This window comes from Penicillium argentinense (genome assembly GCF_028826775.1).
Source record: "Penicillium argentinense strain IBT 30761 chromosome Unknown utg000006l_segment0_segment0, whole genome shotgun sequence".
Lineage (NCBI taxonomy): Eukaryota > Fungi > Ascomycota > Eurotiomycetes > Eurotiales > Aspergillaceae > Penicillium > Penicillium argentinense.
The window spans coordinates 269,409-293,776 of record NW_026622665.1 but is presented as its reverse complement, the minus strand read 5'-3'; the positions used below and the strand labels follow the sequence as shown (position 1 = coordinate 293,776).

At 47.9% G+C, this 24,368-nt stretch overlaps 6 protein-coding genes across 6 annotated transcripts; 4 read left to right on the top strand and 2 right to left on the bottom strand.

The window, feature by feature from the left end:
• Positions 1-1,146: 1,146 nt before the first annotated feature.
• Positions 1,147-3,048, top strand: N7532_007238 (uncharacterized protein; the record flags this gene model as incomplete). Its single annotated transcript, XM_056619731.1, has 1 exon — positions 1,147-3,048. One exon carries the CDS (start codon positions 1,147-1,149, stop codon positions 3,046-3,048), a length of 1,902 nt encoding a protein of 633 aa, XP_056473097.1.
• Positions 3,049-3,161: 113 nt separating this feature from the next.
• N7532_007237 (uncharacterized protein) lies at positions 3,162-4,750 on the top strand (the record flags this gene model as incomplete). The annotated part of the gene is made up of 2 exons (XM_056619730.1): positions 3,162-3,411; positions 3,465-4,750. 2 exons carry the CDS (start codon positions 3,162-3,164, stop codon positions 4,748-4,750), a joined length of 1,536 nt encoding a protein of 511 aa, XP_056473096.1.
• Positions 4,751-9,395: 4,645 nt separating this feature from the next.
• N7532_007236 (uncharacterized protein) lies at positions 9,396-10,645 on the top strand (the record flags this gene model as incomplete). Its single annotated transcript, XM_056619729.1, has 2 exons — positions 9,396-9,588; positions 9,654-10,645. The coding sequence occupies 2 exons, from the start codon at positions 9,396-9,398 to the stop codon at positions 10,643-10,645; spliced, it is 1,185 nt and encodes a 394-aa protein (XP_056473095.1).
• Positions 10,646-11,835: 1,190 nt separating this feature from the next.
• Positions 11,836-12,901, bottom strand: N7532_007235 (uncharacterized protein; the record flags this gene model as incomplete). The annotated part of the gene is made up of 3 exons (XM_056619728.1): positions 11,836-11,949; positions 11,991-12,819; positions 12,870-12,901. 3 exons carry the CDS (start codon positions 12,899-12,901, stop codon positions 11,836-11,838), a joined length of 975 nt encoding a protein of 324 aa, XP_056473094.1.
• Positions 12,902-21,157: 8,256 nt separating this feature from the next.
• N7532_007234 (uncharacterized protein) lies at positions 21,158-22,838 on the top strand (the record flags this gene model as incomplete). The annotated part of the gene is made up of 5 exons (XM_056619727.1): positions 21,158-21,527; positions 21,581-21,775; positions 21,843-22,245; positions 22,305-22,426; positions 22,480-22,838. 5 exons carry the CDS (start codon positions 21,158-21,160, stop codon positions 22,836-22,838), a joined length of 1,449 nt encoding a protein of 482 aa, XP_056473093.1.
• A 213-nt stretch (positions 22,839-23,051) lies between these two features.
• Positions 23,052-23,915, bottom strand: N7532_007233 (uncharacterized protein; the record flags this gene model as incomplete). The annotated part of the gene is made up of 5 exons (XM_056619726.1): positions 23,052-23,112; positions 23,165-23,292; positions 23,363-23,433; positions 23,482-23,742; positions 23,798-23,915. 5 exons carry the CDS (start codon positions 23,913-23,915, stop codon positions 23,052-23,054), a joined length of 639 nt encoding a protein of 212 aa, XP_056473092.1.
• Positions 23,916-24,368: the final 453 nt, after the last annotated feature.

Here is a 24,368-nt window from a genome sequence, read left to right as displayed (position 1 = left end):
TCTCCAAGCCACCAGGAATGGAGGATTAGAACTGTAAAAAGGAGATTCCAGCACCACAGACTCTGGGGGAAGAGGCGATCAAGGCCACCGTAGCTGGTGAAGCTCGGGAAAAGAAGTCATGGCAACCAAGGGGACGCAAATTATTGACACATTCGGCCTGAGGAGGACATGCAAGTGGCCATGGGTCCCACGGATACGCTAAGGGCGGAGTCATGTTGATCAGGCTAAAGATCGGGATGTGCCAGCAAGCAACGACAGAGTCCCCAAGGAAACTCAGCCTGGGGACGGTGCTGGAGCAGGAAGGAGCTACATAGCCGACATGGCCATGTCCGAAACATTCCCCGGTAAGGACCAGCTGCCACGTCAAGTGCCCAGGAAAGGACTACGAGAAAGAATTCCGGGCTTCGGCCCTCAACAACCCTGTATGCCAGAAAAAATTCAAATTTGGCTATGCCTTTTTTTGGCCTAGGCCGGCATTGCTGGGTGCCACTAGATCTCTAGACCTGTTTGATATATTTACATTTGTTCGTCTGCAGATGTAGATTCACAAGGTCGACCAGGGGATGTATAGGTGGCTGCCTGGACCGCTGGTCTCTGATTAGCCATGCTCCATATTATAAAATCCATTGGCACTGGCAAGTACGCGGCGCTGACGTAGTTGTGACGCGTGCAAACGCGCTCGGGTATATGTAGGCGCGTAGGGTCCGTGGCCCTATATAGACAGGATAATTTCTGGCGGGTGGACCTTTCCTGTTTTGGCTGCCGCCGCTTTTACGAGGGGCGGCCAGGTTCCGTCAGCGAGTCATGTGATCGATCAGTGACTACTCAGGTAGACCTCGCCAAAATCGTGGGTTGGGTTTCGACCCTTGACCCAAAACCCGCCAAGAGATTTGAATACAGGTAATATATACCATATTACACGTATTTATATGCGTTACAGATAGTATTACAACTGTTATTCCGTAATATACGGGCTGATGGGTTCTTGGCGGGTTAGCTGGTACCCGTAGGGTACCCGTGCCTTAGTCAGTGCCCCCACTCGCTCCAGGTCGTCGCCAAGTGGGTGCACCACGCCACGCCGATAACCACGCCACCCCAATAAAAATTTCACCACATTGAAGCATTTCATCACCTTATTCACCAACCATGTCCTCCGACCGAGTCAAAATTGAGCAGCAGATAGCGAAGGCAGTAGAGTACACTGCCTCGCTTAAATCGAAGCCAAATTTGTCTAAAATTGCGCGCGAATATGGCGTTCCGTATCAGCGTTTTAGGGCGCGTCTTCAAGGTCGGCAGGCCTTACACGCTCCTAAACCCTACCAAGAGACCCTAGATCCCTGGCAAATTCAGGGCCTTGTTCACTGGTGGAAATTCTTTGATTCAGTAGGGTACAGACCCTCCCACCAAGAGGTTATTGCTGCTGCAAATCATATTCTCGCGCCTGAGTCAGTAGGCAAAATGTGGCTTTATCGCTTTGAGGAGAGGCATCTTAAACCACTTGGAACGCGTATTGCGCGTCACCGACCTGTGAATAAGAAGCGTCTTGAGACAGAGGATTTTGGAATGCTTGAAATCTGGTATGGCAAGCTTCGTGAGTATCTGCATTGCGATGGCAATAATATGATACTCACGCATAACATTTACAACTTTGATGAGACTGGATTTATGCTTGGAGTAGGCAAGACGACTCGAGGGCCCTCACAGTATAGTGATAAGCGCTTTGCCTCACTTGAGAAGGGTACACTTGTCTCTGTCATTGAGTGTGCCTGTGCCGATGGAACGATGGTAGAGCCGCCTTATATCATATTTCCAGGTGCACGTCATATGGAGTCGTGGTATGAAGGCAATGTGCCTAATTACCCTGTCAATGTTAGCGAAACTGGTTATTCGAACGGCGAGATTGCACTTGACTGGATCAAATTATTCGATAAGCAGACATATGCAAAGGCAGCAGGCAAGCAGAGGCTGCTATTATTTGACGGTCATCCATCACATATTACTGTCGAGTTTCTCCAATATTGCCAGGATAACAACATTATTGCCTGGAATTTTATGTCAAATTTGACACAATTATGCCAACCACTCGACCAGAAGCCCTTTCTTGTCTATAAGCAGGCATATAAGGCACAGACATCGCACCTACAGGCAGAGGGGAGATTCGATGATACTATACACAAAGGCGCGTTTCTACATCAACTACCAGATCTCCGCAAGCGCGTCTTCCAGCGCTCTACAATTCGTCATGCCTTCCGTGATACAGGTCTGGTTCCATATAATCCAGATCTAATATTAGATAAGGTTAACCTAGACCTTACCTCTAATATTACTGTTACTGTTGATGAAGGCTGGCTTGCCAATACACCTTCACCACCTCCACAGAGCAGTTCACCACTCCCCTCAAGTCCTATCAAGACCCCTCGCTCTGCTCGCCGTGTTGTTAAGAAGATTCTAAATAAAGATATCTCTAATAACCCACAAGTCGTGCGAGGTTTAGACCTACTATGTGATGGTCTATTAGCAAATGTGGAGCGGAACCGTCATCTTGAGCAGAGCTTCCAGAACCATTTCAGCGCTCCAAAACAGCGTACAAAACGGCAGGTCCAAGGCAAAGGCCTCAGTTCTATCACAGGTCGTCTATATCCTCATGATGCACAAAATTCAATTAGAGAGCGCAAGGCACGTGAGCAGAAGGCAGCAGAGGCTCGCGCAGCAAAGGATGCACGACCAAACTTAGGTGAAAAAACGCCGATTTCTCCTACAGAACCCCCTCCAATCGAGCCCAAATTGCCCTCACCGAGAACTATCAGACGTCGCGAGTTCAATGAGAGGATGAAAAAATATAGAGGCAAAGCGAAGGTCTACGGAGCGCCGTCGCCGTCGAGGGGGGGTGAAATTTTATTGGGGTGGCGTGGTTATCGGCGTGGCGTGGTGCACCCACTTGGCGACGACCTGGAGCGAGTGGGGGCACTGACTAAGGCACCGGTACCCAAAAAGCAATATGGCGAAGTCAGTGACAAGTCAGGGCCACCCAGTGATCGGGTCACTTAGCCCGACCCATCAACCCCCACTCACCTCCAGGACCAGGAGCACCATTGGCCGCTTCATTGCCAAGTTTGCGGCCGTTTGTCACTTCAGCTCCACTATTTCCTTGCCTGTCCAAAATGGCCATGGCAAGCGCACCAGAGATCGATGAGGCGCTTATTGTGACCCCCCATACGCCCAAGCCAGAGAAGTCACCTGGGACTAGCAAGAGAAAGGTCACCCCATCGTCTGAGTTGTCGTCCCCGAGCAAAAGCTTCATTTTATCTCCTTATGGGGCTTTCTCTTCAGAGAGGACGGTTCTCCGTCTGGGTGACTCTCCCCTCTTCGAGCCATCGATGCGTCTTTTCCCATCAGGCGAAGCTGTGATCAGTAAGTTTTCATCAAGCCTACTTTTGTACCATCTACTTATTAATATGTTTCAGACAAGAGAACTCCTCTTAAGACGACGCACGCCCACCCCGAGTCGCCAGAGTCGTCGTTACCGGGGATCCAAATTCCCCCATCTCGTCATCTCGTTCTTCCATTCAATCTCCGGCAGAATCGAGTCTTCACCGAGAATTCTGAGTTATTGTACCGCCTCTTTCCGGACACAAAAGCAGTGTGGTTTGATGGCTATTTCTTGGTGTTTTGGCTCGATACCTTGCCGCCGAAGCCCTGGCCGATTACTATTGCCGGTGTCCAGCCTTACTTCACGACTGATCCGAATGATGATGGTCCATTCCCGCCGATCAAACGCTCGAGCAAATCGCGCCTTCGTGTGTCCGCTGAAATCAGCGCTACCAACCTTCCACCCGCTAAAATTGACGATGCATTCGAGCTGGTCTTTGACTTTTTCGCTAAATCTGAAATTTCGATTACGGAGGTTCAGTACTGGAACAATTTCTTTGTCATTGTTCTAGAGAATGAGGACACCGATATCGCTGAAGTTCCTTGTGCCATAGGTCGCTGTAACTGTTTCTACATGTTCGAGAAGGAGATGGGACGTCCAAAACTCAACGAATTCCCGGCCTGCCGGATCCGTAATCCGACTGGCGATGTCGTCGACAACAGCGAGTATGATATATTGCGTCCTGGTGTCATGTTGAGCTCTGGTATACATCATACTACTCACACTGAGTATCGTACCACCTCCGGCGTCCTGGTTGAAGATGGTCGAGGCGAGAGGTACATGACTGCCGCCTCCCATGGTTTCCCAGATGGTGATAAAGTGTTTCATCCGTGCGGCGTGGGAAAGGAAGTTGGACAGATCAGCTTGAACATTTCCCATACCGACATCTCCCTGGTCAAACTGCACGACAACGTCCACTTTGTCAATGAAACTTTCGAGAGTCCACTTGACGGAGCAACACCTACACAATTGAAGGATTTCATCCCAGTCGACCAGGTACAGATCGGCTGCATGGTCTACATGAACAGTCCATTCCTTGGTTACTCCGAAGGTACGTGTGGTCCGCATGGGCGGATGCGCGTTCCGAATGATGACCCCAACGAGCCTGAACTGGAATGGGTCAAGACTCGCTGGCTCTATTTAGGTCAAGGATTCATCGATCACCTTGAAGACGGCGTTTGCGGATCCGTGATCTGGAATGACGATGGGAATGTCATTGGATTCTTCCGATATGCACCGAGATCAGGGCACTTCTTGAACTGGTGTCTTACTGTCACATCTGATAATGTCATCAAACGAGGTTTTAAGATTGCCAGATAGTTAGGTCGCTGAATTTTCGCTTTGCAAAAGCTTTACGCAATAGATCTTAGTCACATACGGAATATATGCGTGGGCGGCGATTGCTAGTCTACCGGACCTATTTGCTTTGGGGAATGGATTGTGGCGAATATTTGCTATGGCGGAATTGGGGTTTTTCGCATTTCTTATATGACTGGTGACTAGTTAGTGTTATTCTCTCAATAGTTTGATGAACTCGACCTTTTACAGAATTGACCACCCTTATATCGATCTCTATTTTGCTATACGGTACTAATTTCATCGAGTTGTTGCATCCCAGGGTTCCATTGAGATTAACTGAGAAGGATCGTCGCACTACCGGGCCGGAAACGATCGCCAGCCACTTCTGAGGTTTAGTCTTGCTTGGTATTTAGGATTTGACGACTGGAATCATATCAAGTGCGTGAAAGATGGCACTTTCCATCTCCCCTTGTCCGTGTTGTCAGTGGGGTTCCGGTTTGGGAATTCCGAGAGCTGCATCACGTGTGAGGGCGTCAGGTCAGGGTCCAGGCACAAGCGTAGTGAAAACGGGATGAGGGTGGAAGTAAACAGCATCGGCCCTGGGAAAGGGCATAAGTTTTACGATTGCTTCAGCCTGTTAGCAGAGGCCTCAAGACGGCCTTCAGTTCGGCCGTTTGCTCCTGGCCGCTAACTATCTCATCGTTAAATAAAGCATCTGTTACCACACTGTACTAACGAAACTTTTTTATCGCTAGACACTCGAAGATGCCTACTCCTTAGAGCTAGCGGAACACCCGATCCATGACCAAGCTAGACTGCAACAAACAACTTCCTGTGTCATGGACTGCTAGATTTGCCCGGTTATCTTTAGATGCGTGCGTGTCCTGAGAATTAAATCATTCGATGTTGAACCCCCACTGGCAGAAAAGAACGTGACGTATCATAGGATATCCAAACGTACAGTACTTATGCTAAGGGAACTAGTTGAGAGGATTGATTGAAGAGCCACAGTACTGTACGCCTGGGAATTTGTATCGCCTACACTTTTCGATCGTTTCCTGAAACCTGATTACTAATCCATGCTGGTGTGACGGTTGAACCTGGGAATAGTTTGTATCAGGAATGCCCTGTATAGCTAGGGAAATACACTGGATTTACTGGCCAGCGAAAGACAACGGAATCAAAAGGGGAAAATACCAAAAGATGCAAAAAAGTGTTTATTCTTCTTCCCTGAAACTGCTGGGGGTTGAGGGGGTTAATATACCCTCAAGAATACCTGTGACTCGGTGGTTACATATCCGAGGTTGCGAAAGGTGGCGAAAAGTACGCGTAATCCCAATACCGAATACCATATCTTCGGAAACCTCAAAGAGGTACCGTTTAAGTCAATACAGTGTCGATCACCATTTTCCTGACAGTTTGTTTCATCCCGAGGGAATGGTGCCGAAGGCATACATTATTAGTTGGAAGGCGGTGGACCGCGTATGTGATGGCTACCAGTGCAAGTAGATGAACAAGTCTGATTTCAATTACAACCCCTGAGCTAACAATTTATAAGGGGTAAAACTAATTAACGTAATCCACGGCCGAGTGACGCACACGGCCGTGTGACGCACCCCAAAACACCATAATAAATGCGATAAATTACACATCATATCTCAGCAACCATAGACTTACATGACTTCAGAATTTGTCTCAAGACTTTTCTAATCATCAAAGGCAACATAGGTTCATATCAATTATTTCAATTATCATTTTGGTATGATTACAAAAAGTTACAAGATAATCTCGACCTTGAGCATGTGTCGCAGCTAGCTGATACAGTATGGCATTGTATGCAAGAATGGGGCTAATCTACCAAGGGGAACCAATCCAAAAAGATAGGATGAATTGATTGAAGAAATGGAGAAAAGAGCGCATGCTGCGAGGACACGTTAGGGTGTCCTTGCTTACATGAGTAGGGTGAGGGGTTGAACCTCCCGATCTCGGAGTGTCGAGAATCCCCTAGTACAAATGAAGATATCACGACACAAACGGAACTAAACTATTTCGGGTGCTACCCCACTATCCTCGACATTTCCCCCGCCTCGGAGATTAACGTAATTCACCACCGAGTGAGCCCCACCGCCGAGTGAGCCACCCAACCAACTACTTTTCTAATATTTAGGGCATTTTATCAACCATAAAGCCAATATTTATTGAGCAATCTCTAACTGGACATGCATTTCTCTTATGGCCCATCTCCCCACATTTACCATATTTTGGTAGGCGTCGTTGCGATGTTGCTACAGCAGTTTGAATATGCTACGACGGTAGTGCTGGTACTGGTGGTGCTTGTGGTATAGGCTCAGGCGCTTGTACGAGCTCCTGAACTTCCTGCACTGATAATCCTCCATCGTGTGGTATTATTCTATTTGATCGACGTCGCTTTGCTTCTTTTTCTCTAGCTCAGCACGTAGACCCTGGTTTTCTTGCTTGGTAAAAATTAGCTCTGTCATGACTTGCCCAAGCGCTTTATATGCCTGGTCAACCACCTGTTTTGTAGGCGTTGGCGAGCTTTCCGATCGATATTTTAGTAAATTGTTAGCTGATATTGCGTGCTTTGCGAGCTGCGCAAAATTTACAGGTGTTGTAGGGTAGTAAATGCTTGGTCGGCTTGAAGGTCGCCCGGGTAATAATGTTGGCGTTTGAAGTTGAATCTTAAGCTTATTAAGCACTGGTTCTGGGTTTATTGGGTTTAAACCGGCTGCTTTAAAGCTATTTTTGATCTTATCCGATTTAAATGCGTCGGTACGAGCTTGTGGGTATGCTGCGAGGAAATCAAGCTTGTCGATATGGTTAATACCGAGCCGCAATTTCTGGTCAACTAAGCTTCCGTATGAGCGTTTAAGAACTGCAAAACACCCGATATCGAGCGGCTGTAAAAGATGAGAGCTATGAGCTGGCATACAGATCGGTGTGATCTTATTTTCTGAGCAAAGTTGATCGAATTGTGGTGTTAAATGACTGCCGTGGCCGTCGAGGACTACTAGTCGATATTGACCAATTGTACGGGGATTTGTCGATGGAATAACACTTTTTGAAGCCACCGAAGGCCTATTTCGTCGATTGTCCACCCGTTTGCGCTAACCTCGAAGCACCAGTCGGGTGGAAGATTTATCAAACCACGACTCTTTATAGACTTTGCCTTTAAAGATAATCGTTGGTGGAAGCGCCCACCCTGAAGCGCTGATTGACTCGATCACGGTTACCCAGGTGCGATTTCCTGGCTGTAGGACCGATCTTCGACCGTAATATTCTGCTCGCGTAATAACTCTCGCGGTTGCGGTAAGGCCCATCGCGAAGCCAGTCTCGTCAAAGTTATAGATATCCTCCGATAGGATACCGTATGTAGAGATCGCGGTTTGTACGGTAGTAAACCACTCGCGTAGGACCTTTGGATCTTCCTGTTGTGCGCGCTCGTAATTATATCGCCGTGAAAAGCGAGATTTAATCTCTGGGTGGCGTTTGACAAATTTTGTGACCCAGTTTTGGCCAATCGGTGTAGTGTTGCTTGTACCGCGATGTCGTAGTAAAAAATCAGCCATTTCTCGCACTGTAGAGGGTCTAGGTGCCCCACCACGATCGTCCATTGAGAGAATCCATTGTAGCAGTGAGTTCTCTTCGATTTCTGTCAATTTATGGCCATTTGGGCGCGTTTCAGCGCGACTTGTTGTACCGCGGAGCCGACGCGTGAGCGTACAACGGTTGACCTGGAATCGCTCTGCAGCCTGCCGAATCGAGCTAATTTCCTTGTTTTTTATAGCTTGTATGGCCAACGATATACGACCCTCTTGCTGTATAGCATTTTGGCTTGATCCAACGCGATTTAGAGACATGGTTGTTGGTGGAAGATAGAGGGACGCGTGGAGACGCGATTTTTTGGTTGGGCGGCTCACTCGGCGGTGGGGCTCACTCGGTGGTGAATTACGTTAAATCGCGTGTGTGCCTTGTTTACGAGGCATGATCGCCTTGGGGTCTCTCCCACCTCTTACGCCTCTTCCGTTTCCCTTTTCTCAGGAACTTCAAGATGTATACGGAGTCCACCTGCAGAACTCCGGGCACGGTTTTGCGGTCCGTCGCTGAGAACGTATGCCCACTTCTCCCGACCTCGTGGTATATACCCAAGATGGGCAGGTATCTGCCCCCTATTTCCAATTGCGATCAGCGGGCATCTGAGGGATAGCAAGCGTGTTCTTTTACGGGAGTGGCTGAGACGCGCTATGGCATATGTGACCGTGCGAGCGGAGCCTCAGGGACGTCGCCAAGGACCAAAAGGATCCCGTTTGGTGCCTTTATCCACCAGTTTGACGGGCCAGGTTCAGGAACACGAGGGTCTCCGCCAATTGCCGAGCAACGATCGACAGCAACCCGACGAATTGCTCATATACAGACATCTTGGCACGCCCAACGCGATTGGATTCCCCTGAATCGACCATGCGGCTGATCTGTGGTTTGTACGGAACACTCCGTATAGTTTTGACAATGGGCTACAGGGTCTTCGTATAAAAGCGGCTCCGTCGAGTCCTTGTGGACTTGCTTGGTTTTCAGACTCACAATCCCCTCTTGGGCGTGCTTTCACAGATTAGCCCGCAAAGTCCGACCCCTTGTCCCTCTTTTTTGAAGAATGGGCCCTTCGCGCCTTTCCTGGCTGGCTTATGGCCTTGCCTCTGCCCTCTTGGGCCAGGTCGCCTCGGCCACTCAAGCCACTCAACTAGAGCCTATTGATATCCTTGGGAACGCGCCAGGCCGTTTGGTCGTTCGTGACAATGACTACACTAAGTTGGATCTTCTCAGCACGGAGACCTTCCTGTGGGGCGGTACGTACGGATACAATTGATGTTCTATACAACACGTGAGACTAATGAGTCTGCACTGCGTGTAGGTTTGAGTGGAAAGGGCAAATACGCCCTCGGCAACTTCACGGCTTACATGCCAGGCAAGCACGAGAACATTATCGCCATGGAGAAGTTCTACCCTTGGCTCAAGTCAACCGAGTGCACTAAGGACAGCCTGACTATGCACTTTGAGGATGAGGAGGCTTACCGCTATGGTGCCAAAGCCTGGAAGTGGGTTAACGATGCAGAGGATCACACCTTCGTGCTTGTTGCCGGAAGGGGCCACTGCCAGTGGAATGAGGACCGTCTGCCTTTCACTATCACCGATGTCGAATTCGATGACTGCGCGAACACTATCAAGGCCATTGGTAAAGCTACTGACTGGCCTAAGGCAACTCATACATATGAGCTCTTTGTTGGCGGTCGTCCTGCCTCGAAAAAGCGCGATTATGATGATTCCTACTCATTCGATATCAGTCAGGAGTTACCGCTTAACAAAGCGGCATTCACTTACGACGGTGTCCAGCTTGAGTACACTTGCGATGGCTGTGGCACGAGCGGAGAGTTTGAATTCGCCTTCCATATGAAAACCGAGTACATGATCCCGGTTGACGTGGAACTTGCTGTTTCTCCTCGTGAAGTTGAAGCAAAGTTTGAGCCGCAGCTGAAACTAAGTGCCCAGATGGGCAAGGTCGAAATGGAGAGATCTCTCGGATCAATCCCTATTGCTGGTGTCTCTATTGCTGGAGGCATTCTCGACCTCGGCCCTAGAATTGAATTTAGTCTCGCGACCGAAATTGAGCTTAAGGGAAGTGCTGCAATTTCAGGAGGTGGCACTGCTAGTTTGGAAGATTCCGCCCAGTTGACACTCGACTTGCTGGATGCTGGCGTTGCTTCAAGTGGTTGGTCGCCGCAGTTCACTCCGAAGCCGTTGACCTTCGACGCGGCTCTGGAAGGCTCTTTGAAAGTTGGCCTCAAAACCAGCGTTGGGCTGGAAGTGTCAGCTCTTAGTAAGACTACTTTTGATATGGTCTCCTGATTCATCTGTTGACGCGCATTAGATGAGGGGTATGAGGCGAGTGTCGAGCTCTTCGCTTACCTGGGCATTGATGCCGCGTTGAAGGAGTGTAAGTGATACCTTGTCTTTCTCCGATTAAACAAATTTACTCACCTAAGGCAGCAACCGAGGACGCTTGTGAAGAGGCAAAGGGTTCGCACTACGCTCTGATCGCCGAACCACTTGTTGGTGTCGACCTTTCCGCGGGGGTCGAGGAAGCGGATGGAAAGGACATTGCGGTGGCGGAACTCGGGGTGAGTCTTCATTTTACTCCTATATCACGTCCTATACTAATCTGCCCATTCCTAGGTGGCATCCTGGAAGTTGGCCACCTGGTGTACCGGACTCGACAAGCCACCAAGCGCCCCTAGCACATCATACTCATCGAGCTTCCCCTCGATCCCTACCTACTCTTCGCCAGCCCCGTACCATCTTACCTCTGCTCCTTCGTCGTCGTTCCCGGCTCCCCTCACTCCAATTCCCGAGCCCTCTTCGTGGTGGTACCCCTCTGGATCGTCCCCAGCATCGTCCCCTTACACCCCGACCGGATCGCCGACAGGCGTCCCGCGGCCCTCAAGCTCGGCAACTTACTGGCCTCCTCCACCTTCGTCTGGCCCGGCTTCCCCTCTGCCTACCTCAAGTGGAGTGACTCCCATTCCTTTGCCTCGGCCTACTTCCATTAGCATTCCCCTGCCTCCGCCTCCGCCTCCTGCTAGCAGCAGCTCCAGCACTTTCGTTTCAGTTGTCTACAAGAGAGATTCTGGTCGCATCCAGTAGTCCAAATTCCTTCATTCCGAGCAGGCTGCTATTGTGACAGTCATTACCACACTTGCATATTTTTTCTCTTCTTTTTATACCTCTTTTCACTTCGACCAGACTCCTTCATTTACTTTCGTCCACACTTGCGGATTTTTTCTTCTTTATATTTCGCAAGCTCGCAAGCTTCTGTCGAGGTCTGCTGTCAGGCATCGATATCTTGATCCAAAAGACATCGGTGTCTTCAAGATCTCGATTGTGACTGCCGGCCAACAGTCCAAAACATCCAAACAGATATTTGTATATTAGGTACATCGACTCGGAAGCAGCGCGGAGGTCTACAGGATGCAAGAAGAGCAGGGATACGGGCCGATTCTATTGATTCTTCACTATATCAGCCTGACCGCTGCGTCAAGTTAAATTCCCTTGTATCTTCCCATTTTCTGCAGTTCTGTATCTTTTTTCAAATCATCATCAACCAATCGCATCCAAATCTCCAAGATATTCTTCACTACCTTCTCGTCAATCCCCTGTTGTATCTCAACAGATGGAAGGGTACACTATTGAGTACCACCCTTTTTTCCGTGGCTTCTTGAAGGAGATCGCCTTCTTCGTCGCGTTTTGTGTATTGCCAAGAGTCTTTGACAACGAGCGGAACCTCAGGGTCCTCTTCGCGACGCGCTTTCCAACACGTTGTTGCTCGACCCGCGATGCAAGGTGCTCGTTTCATCAATTTCTCGAGGACGACGCGCTCGGCATGCCCATTCTGCTCTATCTCGATGAATCGCCGGCCGTCTTTCGTGATGATTGTAGGGTCAAATCCACATTCCGCCTCGCTCATCCATAGAAAACCAAGAATGGTGGACACAAACTGGAGACCATCCTCGTTGATATCAAAACGCTCGGATGCGACTCCTCCCAGGCGGTCAAAGACCCATACCCTCACTAGAGATCCACAGAGAGTAAAGCCTAAGACAAAGCGACGGGTATCTTGGGCTGCAAGGACTTCCCTGGCGTACCTCCCCAAGTCAAGCCATGCCTTGGAAGTGGTATCGGCAGATGGATTGGTTTTCAGCTCTCCAGGCACGAGGATCTCTGACCACTGACATCGGGTATCCTTGCCCGCGTTAGTGTCACTCACGAAGCCAATATCCAGTTTGCGCTCTGCTGTAGAGCCTTGAATAGGCTTGTTGGGCTGTGCTAGTGGCCTTCGCATATGCGTCGAATTTGGATTGTAGTCTTTCGAGAGTTTGGCCAGCATTTCGCTCAGATCTGCAAACCAAGTCAAGAAATCCTCCTGATTTGCATCCTCTGGCCATCCTTTCCACCCATCAGCGTAAATAGCATCTCTGCCTTCTGTGCAACTTTTGAACACGGCATCGGATGCTGATTGAAGACCACTGACGTGTCCGAAAAATGTCGAATGGAAATGCGGGAGCCCACATCCTACTCGAATGCCGAAACTGCGCAGACGAGCGACATCGAATGTGGGCAGGCAAGGCTCTATGCATTGACATCAAGCGGATTCTCTGTAGCCCGTCAGTGGTAGTACAAGCAGCCAAGATGTTCTTGGCGACTGGACTGCTGGGACAATTCCGAGCAGTACCATCCACGGTGCTAAAATACACATAGCGAAGACGAGTGATTTTTGGTATATAGAAGAAGAGGAGGGCCAGGAAACGCCTAACAAGTACAGAGACACAGAACAACCATTACAGTTATGAGGAGGGGGGCGACCGGCCGGAGCGGATTGGGAAGTCATTCGGACAAGGAACGGCTTGTTTTCTGAAAGCGAGGGCGGGGACACCTGTTCTTATAGCTGGACGCTGCATAGCTGCCTTAGGGCGGCTGGGACAGTCTATGAATAAATCAATCAATCAATCGATTCTAGGATAGGCCACGCTGCTCCCAGGTCCTGACGAATCGTTCCCAGGAGACCTCTAGCTCCTGGGAGTACACAGACCAAATTCTGGGAGCTCTGGATGGTGGCCCAGGAGCACCAAGTCGGGCACTGGGAGATTGCACGAGCTTCCTGGGCAAGCCCTTCTGCACACTGGGAGCATTTTTGCTCCTGGAAACCTAGGCACAGTTCCAGAGGCAGCCGCAGGTCCTCTACAATGACGTTGCTCAATTCTTTGGAGGCACCAGCGGTGATGTGGCGAAGAGAGTTGGATTACCCAATCCAATATATACTGTATGCCCTCAAGAATAAAAGATAGTTAATATTGAAGAATGCATCTGCGCGGTCTACGGGTGACCACAAGTCTCACATTGACTACTCCACCAGACAGACAAAGGATTACTCGAACACGACTGGTTCGAAGTACCACCGCTGCGGCAAAGAGGAGCGTTGACGCCGACATATCAAAAAGATGACGGTAGCTAAGATACCCGCCCCTGATTTCAATTATAGGCGTATGCTAGTCAACGGTGGAACGAGATAGCCTTCGGTGAAATTTTTGAGGCATAAGCTGAGAAGCTTTTAAGCTCATCCTTGAGATTGACGAAGGATCGCGGGAGACAGATTGATCAATCAGATGAGACATCGTTTCAAAACACGCTCTAGACCGCACTTTATTGGCATAATGGAAATATCAGCTCTTGTACACAGTGGGAAAGATGGTGCATGCGAGTACATTTACAGGAAGATTGTTTTTGATGAGAGTATCTCACCTACCTTCCCTACCTTCTTGACATTTTTCTGCGGCCACGCCTGATTCTACGCATTCACTTTGCTATTTGCTCAAAACTGACGACTCAATCAGAGACTATCGGCATCAATCAATCTCTACGCCTATAAATACCTCGTCCGACGTCTCCTCCCGTGGCATTCTCCAGCAAACGACAGCAACAGGTCCTGTCAGCAAAGGCAGTTCGGTGCGTCTCGCCCATAGAGCTCCTTCCTCACAAGAGATTCAACTACCCAGCCAGGACAGGTACGTCTTTGTTGTCTATGATGTCCATCGGCGAATGACAGCGCGATGGCTAATCCTCATAGCATACAGAAGTGGGAGGGATGGAGAATGAGAGAGAGGTAAGCCTATTCTCTATGTGTTGTGATATGTCGTATCGTAACGGAATCAATTCCTAACCTCACGGAATTACCAGCTTTGATTGGAAATCAATCTGGAGGTCGCATGTGTATATAAACCCTCAAGTTTTCTGTCCAGAAGGAATACAAGCAATCTTCCTCTGAATTACAACAATCAGGAACACGTCGATCTGGGCATATCACATGAGCCCAATGCACCCGGCAAACTGGGGTTGACAGTGTAAAGATATATATTGTAGTGGGGAGACCCCCTCCCCCTACTACATGGGTGCCATCCAGACTATGTGACATAGCCGGCAGTATACAGTGGCCGGATAGCTAGTTCTAGAATACACCTTTTTACACCTCCCTGACCTGACCCCTACATTTGGGCTTCTCGCTGTTTGCTGATTGCTACGCGTGCGTTTTGTGGTGGTTTTTCCGCTGAATCGACCCGCACGTCTCAGAGCGTGCTGCCATCGAGCGTTCCCCTCTTCAATATCTAGCTCCTCCTACTCCGAGAGTGACTTCTGGGAGTCGACACTGGAGTCACGTATATTTCTCTTAAGAGATTAATAATTAGTGAATCCGATCAGGTGTGGCCTTAGAATTGTCAGGAATTAACGTATGGCCTCATGCACCTGGCAAACTTGGGTTGATATAGGTACCTGCGTGTGAATATATATACCTCAAAGACGGGGATACACATCTAACGTAATTCACTACCGAGTCGCCCACCCTACCGAGCCGCCCGCTTCGCTCGGCCCCTACCATTATTTTTGAATATTACTCGATCACCAGGAATTGTATGAAATTGATAAATATATCAAACTAAGCCGGGCAGTGTGTTCTCTTATGCCCAAGAGTATTGCAATTCGAACAACGCGGCGGCGCTCTCTGAAATGTCGTTTTTCCTGTCCCACTAGGACCTGCCGTAGTAGTATCATTGGCACGAACATATTCCTCCTCCCACTGTGCGCGCGTACAACCCTCCGATCGACCAATATTTGTGCCAGGAATTGCTTGTTTCTTCTGCTGCTTAGCATGGGTAGCGTGCATTCGGTTGATATCAGCTAAATATAGCGTTTTTTCATGCATACTAGCGCGCGCGCTCTTTGCTAATTGTTCGATTTGCACCAAAGCTCTCTCAATATTGGTATCCAGCGCTAATTGGCGAGCTTGCTGTAGTAATTTGCCAATTGATCGTGTTTGCCGCTGAATTTCAGTAGGCTTTTGTGGTGTACAGGGGATAAAACCACTGCTGCCGCTCTCTCCTGCCCTACTCCTGGGGGAGTAACATTGATATGGATATTCAATTTTTCTAATACCCTCTGCGCAGAGAGAGGTAGAAGACCAGCGCCAGCAAAAGCATTTCGAATAGTTGATTGTGTGTATGCCTTTGTGCGCGCATAGGGGTAATTGGACAAGAAATCAAGCTTGTCGATGTGGTGTATACCATCCACTATCATTGACTGAACCAATTGACCATATTCTTGCTTGATAATAGAGAAACAACCTACATCAAGTGGTTGAAGTAGGTGAGACGAATGTGGCGGCATATAGAGATGATATTATTATCTCTACATATTTGGTCAAATTGAGCAGTCATATGGCTTCCATGTCCATCCAAAATTAGGAGACGCCACTTGCCCTTTGTATAACCATTAGTCAATGGTATAAAGTGGTTTGTTAACCACCGAAGGCCAATTTCATTAGTCGTCCATCCATTATTGCTAACCTCAATATGCCAGTCGCGAGGGAGGTCAATTTCGGAGGAAAACCAGGCCGAATTGTAGGTTTTCGCTTTGAATATGAGCACCGGCGGAAGCGCCCATCCACTCATACAAATTGTTTCAACTGCCGTTACCCACTCACGATTCCCCGGTTGGATTTTAGTCCTTCGTCCATAGTAACCAGCGCGAGTTACTACTTTAGAAGTGCTACAGAGGCCCATTGCGAAGCCAGTTTCGTCAAAATTGTAGATATCGTCTTGGTGGATACCGTATTTGCAAATAACCTCTTGAATAAGGTCAAACCATTGCTGAATTAGCTTTGGGTCCTCACAGAGAGCACGCTGATAGTCCCTACAGCGTGTGTATCGTGTATCAAGCTCTGGCGTGCGCTTAATAAATTTGGTGACCCAATTCTTGCCGACCGTGACCGGAGGACCTTTGCCGCGCTGAGATAGTAGCAAATTTGCCATCTCTCGCACCAATTCATGCCTAGGAGCAATTCCACGGTCGTCCATAGAAAGAACCCAATTCTCTAGCGATTTCTCCTCCAATTCAGTCAATTTATGGCTGTTTGCGCGCGTGGCAGTGCGTTCAGTTGTGCCACTGCGGCGACCGCGGAGGGTAGTACGAGGAACATCATATAGGTCTGCAGCGCGTCGGACAGTCAATTTTTCGTCGTTTTTGAGAGCCTCTATAGCAAGTAATAACCTGCCCTCTTGGTTCTCACGCGTATGGACGGTAATATTGCGAATTGGTGGCATGGTTGCCGGATGAAGTGGTAGGAAGGGATAGAAATACGCGTTCGCGGGCGGAGCGGGCGGCTCGGTAGGGTGGGCGACTCGGTAGTGAATCACGTTATACTCTAAATGTGCTCATTCGGTGTGGTGAAGCTTAGGTCTGGTACGATCGTGCGACCGGAGTGTGGATGATTCTCCAACTGCATCATATAGCAATTCTTGTCCGAATGAATCGTGAATAGTCTATGACTGTGCCTGGCAGGGTCGCTGCGGTCGGCGGTTGCGGATTTCGCGAATTTGATGGGGTGTGGGTCTTCCGGGCACGCACTCTGAACCAATGGGAGCGCGGATAAATCAAGAGAGCCCTGTCTTTTTTATGGCATTATGGATTAACTGGTGACGCGCGCTGTCGCACGCTGTGGCCCTGAAACGAAACAAGCACGAAAGGTGAATCATAAGTTGAGGAATGATATATGGAAGTCGAACGATTAGTTTTGATAACCCACCGGAAAGGTACACACGTATGCCTGCTAGGACTAGCCAATTATATACAGACTGAGTGACGTAGCAAAGTTTTGCGTGGGGTGTGATGATTGGACGAGCACGCGAGCGAAAATATATCCATAAAGTCAAAATGAATTGAGAAGAGCGGGGCATGCATAAAAAGGAGATAGTTCACGCGATACATGAGCTCGTTATAAAAGTGAATCCATCTTCGAAAATTTACGACTTCTCTTGGGTCGACGGCCCGGAAGGATTGTGTCAGCAGACGAACCGTCTTCCAGGCGAGTCGGTTGGTCAGCAGTTGTTTCCTTACCGATGAGTTCTTCGCAGAGCTCAGATTCTATCAGAAGGCGAGGGTCACTAGAGTGACAAGTCTGGACATCGTCGTCTTGTGGTTGGGAATCAGAAGTCGAGGTCAGCGTGCGAGGTCTCTTTGTTGGAGTTGCTGGGTTGGCACGACTGTTCCATCTGTCTGCTTGTTTCTGCTTTCCCACCGATGAGGTACGAGTCACTGGAGCTGTAGTAATGAAGCTGAGATTTGGAATAAAAAAAACATCATCCACGCCAATTGCAAGCCGAGGCGTGTTAGTAGTGATACCGAAAATTCTCCCGTGATAAATATACGGGACTGTCTAGAAAGAACGGGAAATTTTGTCCAACGGTTTCCGTTCCTGAAGTAAATAGAAACTGTAAATGTCACCGACGCCTTGTTGGACGGGTCGTAGACATTAGTCTCGAGGTCGTAATGCAATAGATTAGACCCATTGTTCAACTGCCCCCCTCCGCCTCGGACTATTCCCAGTAAGCTAACTGTAGGGAGAGCGGCCTCTGGGCAGTGCATATTGTATGCATGAGGATCAGAATGGTCACCAGGATGGCTAAGGAAACCTTCAGCGGTGGGGAGGCAAGGGTGGCGTTATGATACGGGATCTCACCAGTCAACCTCATGGGCGTGTAAAATCAGACGTAGAGACTCTTCCGGGTCGACACAGGTTAAGAAGGAGCCCCAAGCGTAGATGAATTTGTTGGGTTTGTAAGATTGAGGGTTACGCGGCGAGGCAAAGAAAAGTATGGTAGTCGGAAGCTCATTCAATTCAACATCGTCTGAGTAGAGATCCGTTTGGAAAGGAAGATGTAAGGACGCCTCAATTTGTAGAGCAAGTCCCTGGCTGGGCCGAGATGGGTCGGGTCCCACGCTGTCTATGAAGTCCCTCAAGTGAAGAATAGCGGGCGAGTTAACCTGAGACGGCATAAGGGCAACGATCTGGGAGGAAATAAAGACCGAGATAGTGCAAGGCGGAAGGGTGATGGACAAGAAGAAGTGGCATTCAAGACTTTCACAGAGATATGAAATATATGTGTAAAAAACATCTAGTGTCTGGATATCAAATTGATACAAGATTGGCAATGCAATGAAACGGAAAACTTTACAGTATTATTTCCAAGCCACACGGAGAGATTTGATCGTATATAGCGAGCGAGAAGGCTTGGGAAAGTAAAAGTGCAGAGCGCATGATCACAACACCAATAATAATGCCAGAATATCTTCACTAAAAGAGAGTGATGATGTCGACAATGTTGGGCCAAGAACGTAGACAACGGTCCCCATCACAAGGATACGAGGTCCACGAGGAAAGGGGGCTGCATGGGTGCTAGCACGTGTTAAAGTTCCGGAAACGCGAAGCCGAACCCAATAAGAATACTTTCAGTGATTTTAGCGCGAACGCCATCCCCGAAACGAAAATAGCAGCAAAAACCCAATGGTGCGGATGGGGTCAGAGTGAGCAACAACACTGAAAAGCTACAAAAACGCCAGCAGGGGAGCGGATTGGACAAAGAACGGAAAACTAGAGTCGTTTCCGGTATAATTATTGTCCAATATCACTGGAAGCATGCGTCCAATATCACTGGAAGCATGCGTCCAATATCATTGGAAGCCTTTGTCCAATATCATTGGAAGCCTTTGTCCAATAGCACTCAAGCCTTCGTCCAATGATACCGAAGCACGGCGAGCCAATCATCGCGATTTCGGTCCATTTTCGCCACGATTTTGTATGGAATGGACCTTTGGCAGTCTGTTGAGTCGCGAAAATATATAGTTCGTGTCACGTGCATCCGTTTCCCCTTCCTCTCACTTCGTTCGTTTCAGGGCAATTTCAACCCATGGTCGCTTATTTTTAGCGTGAAACTAGCGTAGACTGATTATAAATACCAATTTAAACTACAATCCTATTGTTTACATATTTGCCAAAATATGTCTGTCTTCAATTGTCCAGACTTTGCAACACGCTTTGAGTCTACATTTAATGATCCATTGGTCGATTTTCAAGACCTTCCCCCTCAGTCTAACAATCCAGTAACTACATTTCGAGCATTAGCTTTTAATCCACCTGTGGTGAGTTATCTTAACACATGTTGGGCATATATTGATTATAGAATTATAAGGTTGAATCTGAAGATGATTCATCTTCAGAATCAGTTTATGAGGACTGCTCTGAGTTTCCGTTCACAGTGGGTACAGATCGCGATACCCAACACACTCCAACAATTCCACTTAGTATGGGATTAGGAAATGGGGATATTTCCGCAGATGGTGCTGTCATTAGTTCAAACGGGCGATCTTCTGTCAAGGCCTATGAATTACAGGAGCATACTGTTATTCCAGAATATCCAACCACCTCTGAAAAAGGAGTCTTACATCTTATTCACCTTTCGAAAAACCCTTTGGAAGGGCGTCCAGATGCTCGGTCGGCAGTCACTCCCATTTTTACCTCTCTGATGTCTGAGGTACGTTTGACATATACTTAACATGTAATATTTATGTTAACTATATACTAATTATCAATGCTATATTATTTAGATCCAATTTTCATATGGCCATACTGGAGGGCCATCTTCTCAAATCTTGAACTTCCTTTCACGGTCACCCAAGGACCCAGAGGCAAGTGTCTGGCATCGAACATATCGTTGTCATGGAGTCAAACATTGTGAACACTTTCATCCAGATATGATCACCCCATGTGAAGCATATGACAGGGTCAACCCTCAAATATTTCACGAAGTCCGGAGACGACGTGCTATGCCGTATCTTGGTGGTATTCCCCCAGAACTCCAGAAACGTACACAAGAGCTATATTTTGGCTTTATGCGGACATGGAACTTTGAAGGCCCCTGCAAATCCAGCGAAAACACCCGTACATGTGCGGGTCAGCATCCTTATCTTTGGGAGGATTCTAGAACCAACTATTTTCGGCTTGGATGTCCTTCATTTCATCCCAGAAATGGTAGATGGCATTATATTCAAACTATCACCGATCTACACCGGGTGGATATACGATATCTTCGTCTACTAGTCCAGAGACATGGCATCCAAGCAACAGGATATGATATCAAGAACTGCTTCTTTGTTTCACATCGAACGAAGCAATCTCCACACTGTGGTATGTAGAGATTGCATATGTAATGCATATGTTTTGCATATATTGAATTAACCTTGGATCTAGACTCTCTCCATCCGAAGGGGCATGGGGCAGTAGTGATAAGAGATTGTACAGTCAAGTTCGATGTCTTCATCCCAAAATGCTGGGATAAATTTCCATTTATGCTTCTAGTTTGCCGTGGAAGTCATTTACACTTCCCACCCCCACCAACAAAGCTGCCACAAGAGATTACAGCCCAGATTCGTGAGGCAATTGAACTGCACGATATCAATTCACTCACAGCTCGGTCCTTAATGGTTTCCCCACTCTTCGCTCAATTACGCAAAGCTTCACTGCGTGAACTTCATGCAGGGTTACATATTGAGGATCGGGTTACCGCACTTATCCGGAAGCAAAGGCTTCTTCACTACCCACTGGGCACTGATATTGCTGGAGTCTGGCGTGAATACCAATATGAGAGGACGAAGCCACCTGATCAGCAATGGATTCAGGATGTTTACTTCTTTGATGATGAGCGTCAGAAGTTTCTCATCATATGCTGTACATATGAACAGGCTAAGCTTTTTCAAACTGCACAGTATATTGAAATGGACCTTGCATTCAAGATGGTAGCGGGCAAAACCAATGTTTTCTCAATCGTTTCATGGAATACAGAAGCAAACAGTAAGTGAATCCTATTATCTATCTAGACGCTTTTAATACTGATTTCAGAATAGGAACCAATGTCTATGCGTATGTCTTTATGAATTTGGAAACAACAGTGGCCTACAAAGTGCTCTTTGAACGACTTTTCCGAACTCTAGGGAACGTTGGGCGTAAGCCAGTTTCGTTTGCATATATGCTTGGTGGAGAAGATGCAGCTGAGGGCATCCGGACAGTGACAGTTGATATGTGTAAGAAACAGGCGGCAGGTAGGTTCAATCGTGGTTTTACATGCTTTCGATATGTTCAACATATGCTGACCTTAAGCATTTCTAGGGCTTGGAACCTATCTTGTAGAAACATTTGGCTCAGGCCTTTCATGGAAGGAGCACCTCCAGCATATCTTGATCCTGTGTCGTGTTCATATTAAGCGCGCATTTCGGAAAAAGTTTGGATCCCACCCTGCCACATCTGTTATTGACTTAGCCTTTGCATCAAAGTCAAAGTCTGAGATTCTGAGATATTTCAGTGAGGTTTCAACAACATGGCCTGAAACGGCGAACTGGTTTAAAAATAAACAGCATGATTGGTTATTAGCTGGTCTCACTGGTGAAGCTTCCCGAATTCCGATTCAGTGGTGGACTATGGCGTCTCACCATACTGGGATTTGTGAGAGTAGTCATTTTGTTGATAATGAGGCGATTGGCCGGAAGAACTCTTTGCTTGGTGCAATTCTTAAGTAAGTTTTTGATATATGTTATTCATATGTTAGGCATATGTCTAATCTCACCCTAATAGGACAAAACGCCGTGTTTCCGAGATGCTTGAAAAAAATAAGCGCTATATTGATCAAGACACTGATTCAACATGGAAAGCGCGAGATAATGTTAATCGCATTGCGAAAGCAATGCGACAAACAGGTAAATCCACTTTTTCTCACATATATTAGACATAGCTCATATCTCTCCGACAGATCGGCGGAATCGTAAGAGTGCCGAAAAGCGACAGGAACGTCCAAGCCTCCCCTGGAAGCCAACCAACCCATACGATACCATTGAGGTTGAAGCGCCCCTAATGGGTCCGCCGTCAGCCCCTGCTTCTGATATTGATTCATTAGTGGAGACAGCTTCTGTTGCTGGGCCAGCAACTAGCTATACACCATCGTGCTCTCGTTCCCGCTCACGATCAAGACAACCAAGACAGTCACTAGCAGCCAAGCGAATCCAGCAACTAGAGCAGGAGGTTAAGGATCTTGAAGAGCAGGCAAGGATACAAGAACGCATGGAAAAACGGGCTACATTAATGGCAAAGCTAGCAAATAAACAGATATAGAGCAGAGATTCAAAATTGATTCCATATGTCAGACCTATCAGAAGCATATTAGGAAAAAGGGTCTCGCTTCCTCCCTATCCACGATCATCGCTTCACAGTGGCTCAAATGCGTCACTACTTGATGTCGAAGACCTAGCTAGGGAGTGGGAGATGCAGACTGAGTGTCATTGACACTATTATTACTAGAGACAGGGGGAGTTGTATTATTATCGCTTAGGGTCGCTTGCGTAAAGCCCGGGAAAACGACCGGGTTACCTGGAGGGTTTTGGCCGCGCTGGACCTGGTCAGCATATGGTAAATATATGGGTAAATAAACAAGAACTCACACGTCGAGAACGCCCTCCGCTGGTTGGAGTGACGGGGACCTAGGCGCGATGGAAGCGACGGCCATACTGCTGCCTCCATGATCTGTCATCGCGTGGAATCCGTTCCATATTGTCAGCCCAATGGCCGACTACACTCGCAGCCGGCCCACGGCCTGGCTCATTTACGAAGATATTAGCACACTAGAGCCCACCGCGTACGTAGCGAATCAGCTGGGGATTAGCCCACTGGCGCTCCTCACGCCTAATAGGCCGACGGTCTGGATTAATAACTACTAGGGTTAGCATACGCTAAATATATATCAAACGGGGACACTCACAGCAACCAGAGCGGACATTGCGAAGGTGGCGCCGGAAGTCAGGCTGGGATTCAAAGGTCATCCCACACTGGTGCGTGGGATTTATCTCAACAACAGGACACACGAGGATATTGATTTTAGACAGAACCAAGCGGGGGTTTGGTGGCTGGTTGGCAGCGCCCTCAAGACCAGAAGCCTTTATCTGGTGTCGATGGTTGTTGGCAGCAACTTCCGCGTGCCAGGCTGTTGGCTTCCAGCCCGGATTCGGGTCTGTAATTGTCCCTACTTAGATGATCTTACATTAGCATATACTTTGTATATGTTAGGCATAACACACCGTGGCAGTACCCCCAAAGAAGGTGGGGATTATTGATAATAACTGCATCATTAGGCTCAAAGAATACCCGTGGCAGGTGCTCACCATAAAAGGTGGCAAAGGTAGTGTGGTCTGCCATGATTGGTATGCAAAAAAAAAAAATCAATAAATAGGAAAAAAGTGTGCGGTTAATAAATGTAGAGAAGAGATGGGTGAAGGGGATGGTAGCTGGTGGGCATGTTGTCTGTTTATATATTTTGGATGCGCTTTGTTCATACACAGTGAAGTAAGGTGCTATTCTTTATTCACTAGCGAAACTTCTTTTGACAGCAGCAGCAAATAGCGCGTGCCTTATTTATTCAAACATTCACTACAGCATTAAAGCATATAGAAAAAAGAGGCTTTAAATATGATTACTATATGCACTGTATATGAAATATTGAGGTTACAGGTTAACTAGTTGTTCTGCTAGCGCGTACTTAATCAGCAGTGGTAGCCAATTAAAAACATGAAAAATTGTGGAGCGTGGGTAGAAATTCGGAAAAATGATTTTCCAACCGGGTGGGGCGGGTCACGTTACTTTTCTAACCAC